Below are 8127 nucleotides of genomic sequence, written 5' to 3'. Positions count from 1 at the left end.
CTACTAGCCATGAGATCTAATTGTGTCAAGTGGATAACCAGTTTTTCGGCTTTTTAACGTTCCAACTAACATTACATGCAAAAAAAAATGTCGCTCAACAAAAATAAAACAGGGGGCAAAAAATACTTAGATATGACATAGTCAGACCCTAACATTTATGTCTTGCTACCGTAGCCTAGTTTATCTCTAGCAATCTCCCTCTGTAGATCTTCTCCAAGATATACTCCAGCGATGCATGCATATCCAAGGATAAGCCCCTGCTATATAACACGCAGAGTCTCCTCTAATGAGGCAAGACGCTTCAACATTCTTCAGTGTACTTCAAGTTAGATTGCTATAAGATACTCCCTCTAACAACATATACAATATTTTTCAGTCTAAATTTAGACCCAAAAAAAAACGTCTTATATTTTGATACAGAGAGAGTACAAAGTACAGTGTTGGTTGTGAATAAATTATACTCCACTTAGGTTTGAGTACACAATTTGACAAAAGCTTGGGCGCCAGACTCAAAGTTCTCTTGTCACGCATGTATCCCACATTTCTATGACTAATTCACTGTCACAACAAAACACATTGCGCTGAGAAACACTTCATTGACACAACAAAACACATTGCACTGAAAAACACTTCACTGACACAACAAAACACATTGCACTGAAAAAGCCACTTTGGTTTTGCCAGCTTATTCCCCCAAAACGTAGGTGTTCATTAGCTGTTTCAGATATTCCACCATAAACGAGGGTTCCGCACAGGACCGTCCTCCACCCAAACGAGCTGAGGCTTCTACGTCAGCAAGCAAGACGCCAAACACTCACATGCTACTTACTCAGCATCACTGGTACCAAAAACAAACGCAGCACAACCTTAATGATTATACATCTATGCTTGCACACGTTTCGCCGGTACGATGTATTTGCCCCTCGCTCCATGGCCATCTGCTATGTTGCGTATCCTGAATTGCCGTCTCACCCTAGCCTCCTCCGCCTCCAGGGAATCCTCATCACGCACAACAATAAACTGCAAAAAAAGAAAAGGAAAAAAGACATGAAACTAACAATGACTCATCTGCACATCCATATTAAGTTTTTTGCCGACAAAATAATACCTTGTTAAATGCTTCATCTGAGATAGGCCTGTTAATGCACTTGCATCGACCATGGGGCTTTGCTTCACCCTTTTTGTACTCCACACCAGTGGGATGCTTCACATCATCACCACATTCACAGCACTCACCTACAATTATGGTTTAGTTTTGTTAATCAATATCTAATGCACAAGGTATCGGTATGCTCTTTTTATCATAACTAAGAATAACCGGAGAACCAGCTAAGCTAAGCTTATGACACTTTAGACATGCTACAAAGTTGTACTAGAGTTGAGACACTTATTTTGGTATGGAGGGAGTAGTTAATATTCTGGTGGAAATCTGAAACAGCTAGCTAACACGCCTATTTTAGACATGCTAAAACATAGTTAATATTCCGGTGGAAAATCTGAAACAACTACCGAACACACCTACTCCCATGTTTTTAGAAATGCTCAAATTGAGTCAAAAATAGGTGTTGTTGTGACCAAATTCTGAATTCTTCATTGTTATCTTTACCGGCGCAGCGAACACACCTACTCTTCAAGTGAATTAACAAAGTGTGAAAACAGCTAGCACTTAGTTAAATGGCACTAGGTGATACAAAGTGTGAAAATAAACTTGCATATTGATAATACGGAAAGGAAGAATTTATTAACTTGCATACTGATATACTGAATGGCACTTAGCTAAGCTTATGAAACTTTAGACATGCTCCAATATAGTTAATATTCTGGTTGAAAATCTGAAACAGCTAATGAACACCTAAGAAACACTGATATGTCCTGTGCATAGCGAATCCGTGGCTGATACGTTTCAGTGAAGTATCTGCGATTAATAAAGCAACAAAAAAAAAAGATAATTCCCGATACGTGCTGGATACCTCCCATGATACTATCCCGATACAGCCCAGTCCAGTAAGAGTAAGACTAACCCTACTTATCATGGTACCCCAGTCCAGCGCAATCCCTCCCCAATACATTTCCTTCCCGACCTAAACAGCGGCAGCAGCAGGCCAGCGGCGAGCTTGCGGAGGGCTCCTGCGATCCTGCCCCAGTCTCACTCGCTCCTCCTCACCTCCTCCACGTCACCCCTGACTCCTCCTCTCGGTCTCTCACGCAGCGGCAGCTGGCAGCAGCAGCAACTTGTGCTCCTGCTCCTCCTCCCTTTCTCTCTAATGCTACTGATGTTCATGTACCATATACCATAGCTCACAAGATAACGGCTCACTAGCATGGTTTATAAGGCGGTAAAGTGACCTAAAGGATGCTTAAGCGACGCCTAAGCGCCTAAAGCAGGCATATTTCTAAGGAGCTGCCAAGGCGCCTTATCACTTAAGCGACGCTTAAGCGTCTGAAGCAGGACACTTTATAAACAATGCTGGCTAGATGCTCATTGTTCTCTAGATGCAGCAGCCAGCGGCGAGGCGGCGGTGGCTCTGCAACATCTTGCCGGCAGCAAGTGAAAATAACGCAACAGAATATTGTTATGGTGAATTCTGAATATGGCACTTGGTGATACAAAGTGTGAACATAATGCAAATTTCAGTAACTTGCATATTGATATACTGGATGGAAGATTAAATAGCTAAATGCAAACATACCATTATCATCGGACGAAACCGCACAAAGACAAGTAAGCGCATACTCCTCAAATTCACCATCTGTGCATGTGATTTCAATGAAGAGAAGATTTTGGTTGTCATTCAATCCTCTTTTTGCAAGCACATTTAAATGTGAGAAGGACCTGCATTCATATTGAGAATCGTTTTCCGGAAAATGAGCTTTGTAACTCACAACCTGCTTGACTTCATATGCAAGATCCTAAAACATAAGAAAGGTGGTGAGGGAGAGCGGCGATAAAAAAAATGGAAAGAGAGAACAAGGTAGAGAACAAACCTCGAAAAGATGGTGTTCCTCATTATGCTTGTCTAGTAAACATTTAACTACTTCCAAAGTGGGGTCAAGGTTCATCATTGCATCCAAAGCTTCTTTCGAATTCTTCCTTGTTCCATCACGCCAATATAGTTTATGCCAAACATACCTGTCCTCTTTGGAAAGCTCACCCAAGTACCTAGTTCAGATAACAATTACAAAAGAATAAGAGATGGACCAAACAACTCTTGTGATTAATTACCACAAATGCATCATTGTTCTTGCAACCAATGAGCGCCCAGCAAACTTGATTGCTACTAGATGACAGAATGCTAATTACTACTACCAAGGTACCAAACAAGAAAAGTTGTGACAAACAAATCAACAGTTTGCTGTTATATCACAGCAGCAGTGATCACTGACACGAGGTCAGTAAGTCCAACCCGTAAAACAACACTGGGTCAGGAATCTGAAAACGCAATCACATAGCTGAGCAAAAGTACAAGCATGACACCTCTGTTATAAATTATCAATAATAATTTCATGGTGGTCTTGGAAACACTAGCAAATCCCGAAAGCATGACACCTCTGTTGCTCCCTCTGAAGATATTTCTGCTACTGAAAACTGTGAGGAAGGGGTATCCAGCCAATATGAATTGGATATGAACTTGCTAGCTGAGAAGGAGACAAGGAAAAAGCTGCTTGGGATGAAACAAGAAAATGAGAGTGTTATCTGGGTTGAACGAGTAAATTCAGATTTCGCCAAGGATTCTGCTATGTTAGAAGACTTTACTGTTGAGGATGAGAGCCAGAAAGAAAATGATTTTGATCATACACAGGACCCAGACCATTTTGCTACAAGGCTGGGCATTGGGACTCAGAAGATTGAGGAATTAGTGCAGAAAAACTGAGAAACAGATACATGATGATGATACTGGAGGGGAGCAACTTCATGACAAAGAAAACAGAAGCCCCACACTGGTCAGGACTACTAGAGCCACTAAAATCCCTAACAGAGAAGTTGGGCTCAAGACGGTATCTATTCCTGACAAGCTGAAAGTGGGCCTGCAAAACCCATTGGAAGATTTAGTATCTGCTCATGTAGCCTGCAGAGTTCTACAAAAAAAAATTGGAAGCTGGTTTGAGATGATCTTTTTACAGCTTTGTAATGTTTCCTTTGACGGTATTATTGTTATCTCTAGACTTGACTATGGAATTTTCAACCTGATTGCCAAGGGGCAGGGGGCTGACAAGATCCAAATGTATAGAACTGTTTGCATGCTTAATGTGGCGTTTACATTTTTTACCAAAACCCTGATTGACAACTAGGGCTATGCTAGTTGCAGAGAAATTAGTGTCCAAGATTCATAATGCTTTTGTTACAGGCTGTTATATTTTAGATAGTGTAGTACTGCTACATGAGACTTTACATTCTTTAAATAAGAGCAAACAAGCTGGTGTTTTTCTTGAAGTAGGTTTTGAGAGGGCGTACAACTAAATCAATTTCGAATTTATGTTTTCAGTCCTCGAAATGAAAGGTTTCCCTAGGAAGTTTGTGCAGCGGATTAAAGCTGTTGTCTGCAATGGCAAGGTTGCCAATACTCTGAATGACATGATAGGTAGTTAGTTTGCTACTAGGAAAGGGCTCAGGCAAGAAGACCCCTTCTCTCCTTCACTTTTTAATATTGCTGCTGATGTTCTGGCTACTCTTATCAAAAGAGCCCAAGAATAAGGTTTCATTAAAGGCTTATCAGTCCCTCAGCTTTGTTGAAGTGTATATGTGGATTGTCTAGCCCTTTCCATTAGTTCGGACTTTTGGTTGTGTTGGCTAGTGCATGAAGCTTAACATGATATCGGAGCTAAGGTCTTGAGTTCAAGTCCTGGCTTTCGCAATTTATCCAAAAATTGGTGCTGCCCCCCTTTGCCCACATATAGGCCTCTTGAGCCATGCCTCTGAGTCTATCCACGTGTCGACTTCCCGCATCACACGTGAGAGGGGGTGTTGAAGTGTATATGTGTATTGTCTAGCCCTTTCCATCAGTTCGGACTTTTGGTTGCATTGGCTAGTGCATGAAGCTTAACAAGCTGCACAACGGTGGTTTAGCCATATTGCAGTATGCTGATGACACCATTTTTATGCTTGAGGATAAGTTGGAGGGGGCTAGAAATCTTAAGGTAAGTCTGTCATTCTCTGTGTTTTTGAGCATTTGACTGGACTTAAAATCAACTTCCTGAAAAAGGAAGTTCTCTATTTTGGGAGGCACTGGTTAAGCAAGACATTGATGCTCAGATTTTTACTTGCACCGTGGGAGATTTCCCTTCTAGATACATGGGCATCCGTCTGCATTATAGGAAACTTAATAATAGTGATTGGAACCTGTCAAAGAGAAAGTGGGAAAGAAAGCAGCTTCTTGGCAAGGGACTATGCTTTCTATGAGTGGTAAACTAATCTTGACTGAAACTTACTTAGGTAATGTACCTAGATTTATGATAGATAACAGAATGCTAATTACTACTCCCAAACAAGAATAAGTCATGGCAAACAAATCAATGGTTTGCTCTTATATCACAGCGGCAATGGTCCACAGTGATCACCAACAAGAGGCCATTCAGTCCTGACCCGTACAACAACGCTGGGTAAGGAATCTGAAAACACAATCACATAGCTGAGAAAAAGTACAAGCACCTAGCAGCAATCAAATCACACCAGTACCCAGTAAAATAGAAAAGGATACGCATCCTGAGTTTCTAGAATAATTTGCTAAACAATCAAAAATAATACTTCAACGCAAAAAAATAAAAGCGAAGTTATGAAATCATTACTTGATTTTAATCCGATTAGCATGATAGGTGTCTATGGCCTCCTGGGCTTCTTCTAAGCTCTTAAACGGACCACCCCGATGAGGATATGTGTGAAATAAGCCATCAGCATCAACTCTCAGAAAATATTTAATGAGCAATCCAGTTGGCATCAATGCTGAAACGGATGGAAAGGGGTTTGGCGGTGATAGGGCCTCAATACGCACTGCCTGCTCAGTGTCCTCACAGCTGAAAAAACAAAAGATGAATAAATTGGTGGAATATAGCAAATTTTGCAAAGATTGATACCAAGGAAAAGATGCCTGCAAGAGATCTCATTGTAATTCTTAGTCGTAGGAGTTACTTTGCAATTTATTTGATAATGGATCGAAATCATTGTATCTGTAATGGTTGCGAGTTTGAATAAAACTATAGGTGTTTCTAAAAAAACTAGCTAACCTGACCCCTTATCTCAAAAGAAAACCAACCTTTCTTACAAAAAGTAGTAAGTATTAGTAACTAAAAAGCACTCAAAAAAAACCAATGCAGAATTTTAGAATAAGAGATATTTGGTCGCGATGGGGATCAAAAGAGCATTTTTTTACAACACCTCATGCTCTCAAAACAGAAGAATTCAAAGCTTCCCTAAAAAAGCCTTGGACAAATAGCTCTTTTTCTAATGATCTAGCTACTCTTGGACAAATAGTGAGTAGGGAACAAGAATAGGAGCTGGACAACTTTGTGACCGAGGGAACGTATAATAACATGATGTAAGCAATGCTATAGGAGCTGCCATGTCACATTTTATGCTGAGTGGAAGGAGAGATGGAGGAGAGGGAAAAGAAACGAGTTGTAGAGTAATAGCCGGCTGCAACACAAGCTTCAAAGAGTTTTCGTTAGAGGTGAGCAATGTATTAATGTAGTACTCCCTCTCTTATATTTTTTTACAGAGGGAGTAGTATATATCTTTTGCTAACTACTCCCTCTGTAAAGAAATGTGAGAGCGTTTAGATCACTACTCTAAACGCTCTTATATTTTTTTTTACAGAGGGAGTAGTATATATCTTTTGCTAACTACTCCCTCTGTAAAGAAATATGAGAGCGTTTAGATCACTACTCTAAACGCTCTTATATTTCTTTAGAGGGAGTACTACTGGGTGGGCTATTAGACCAACTCCAAGTAATATGGCAATACAATATAGCCAGCAGTTATTAAGCATGTTCTGAGAGAGAATAAATCAAAGAATATCTAGATAGTTGTCTCATGGGCAATGCAAATGGACTAGCCCTCATTAAATTGGTACAGGTGTAACAGAGATTATATTTCTGCATTTATATCTACCAACGACCAATGTAAAACATGCAGCTATCACTACTAAATGTTCCAAGGCATTAAAAATAGAGAGCAGAGTGAGGGGATGGCGACAAAGTCATACGGTGGAGGCTGTGGCCGACTGTAGGAGAGGCCTTCCCCGTCCTTGTCGGCGAAGAGTTCTCCATCCCCGTCAAAGTAGCGGCATTCGGGAGGGGGTTGTGGCTGATGGTGCAGAGACGGGGAGGGGGTTGGGTCGTGGAGGGGAGGGGGTCGGCTTGTGCAGGCTGCAGCCGGTGGTGGAGGGGAGAGGAGGGGAGGGGGCCGACTGGTGGTGGAGGGGAGAGGAGGGGAGGTGGCCCTGGACGCTGCGGCTGGTGGCGGAGAGCAGGGGAGGGAAGGGGGTGGCTTGTGGAGGCTGCACCTGGTGGTGGAGAGTAGGGGAGGGGAGGGGATCGGCTTGTGGAGGCTTCGGCTGGTGGTTGAGGGCAGCGGAGGGGAGGGGTTCGGCCGGCGGTGGAGGCTGCGGCCGGTGGTAGAGGGGAGGTAGCCCTGGACGATGCAGCTGATGGCGACGGTGGGGGAGGAGAGGGCACGGGAAGGGGTGATGCATCTGATGGTGGAGGTGGAGGGGGAGAGCGTCGTCTACCTCTGCGCGGCATGGACGACGGCATCGGCTAGGGTTTTGGAGATTTCCTCCCGGCGAGGCGAAGGGGAAAGGGAGAAGCTTTCTGGCGAGGGGAGGCGAGGGGGAGGAAGGGGGAGAGGTGATATGTCTGGGTTTTTTTTTTGCGTCTAGAGTTCCCAGAATGGGCCGGCCCAGTTACGTTCCTCCTCGAGCGCGTTCTGTTTCTTCGTTTCTTCTACTTGTGTTTTTTACCGTTCAAAAAAAACTTGTGTTTTTTTCTGTTTGTCAAAAAAAACTTGTGTTTTTTCTTTTGCCTCAAAAAATAAAACTTGTGTTTCTTCTTCTTCTTCTTCTTCTTCTTCTTCTTCTTCTTCTTCTTCTTCTCTATTTGTTTTTTCTTCTTCTTTTTCTTTCTTTGCTACTTCCT

The 8127-nt window shown here is 42.4% G+C and overlaps 1 protein-coding gene across 1 annotated transcript; it reads right to left on the bottom strand.

Moving 5' to 3' along the window:
* Positions 1-635: 635 nt before the first annotated feature.
* Positions 636-7810, bottom strand: LOC123085046 (uncharacterized). The gene is made up of 6 exons (XM_044506608.1): positions 7197-7810; positions 5785-6009; positions 2986-3160; positions 2691-2910; positions 1109-1236; positions 636-1020 (listed from the first exon to the last, which is right to left on the bottom strand). The coding sequence occupies exons 2-6, from the start codon at positions 5931-5933 to the stop codon at positions 883-885; spliced, it is 810 nt and encodes a 269-aa protein (XP_044362543.1). The 5' UTR covers positions 5934-6009; positions 7197-7810; the 3' UTR covers positions 636-882.
* Between the last annotated feature and the right edge of the window lie 317 nt (positions 7811-8127).

Source organism: Triticum aestivum, chromosome 4A, assembly GCF_018294505.1.
Source record: "Triticum aestivum cultivar Chinese Spring chromosome 4A, IWGSC CS RefSeq v2.1, whole genome shotgun sequence".
Classification (NCBI taxonomy): Eukaryota; Viridiplantae; Streptophyta; class Magnoliopsida; order Poales; family Poaceae; genus Triticum; species Triticum aestivum.
The sequence above is the reverse complement of the archived record's forward strand: the minus strand, read 5'-3'. Positions and strand labels throughout refer to the sequence as shown.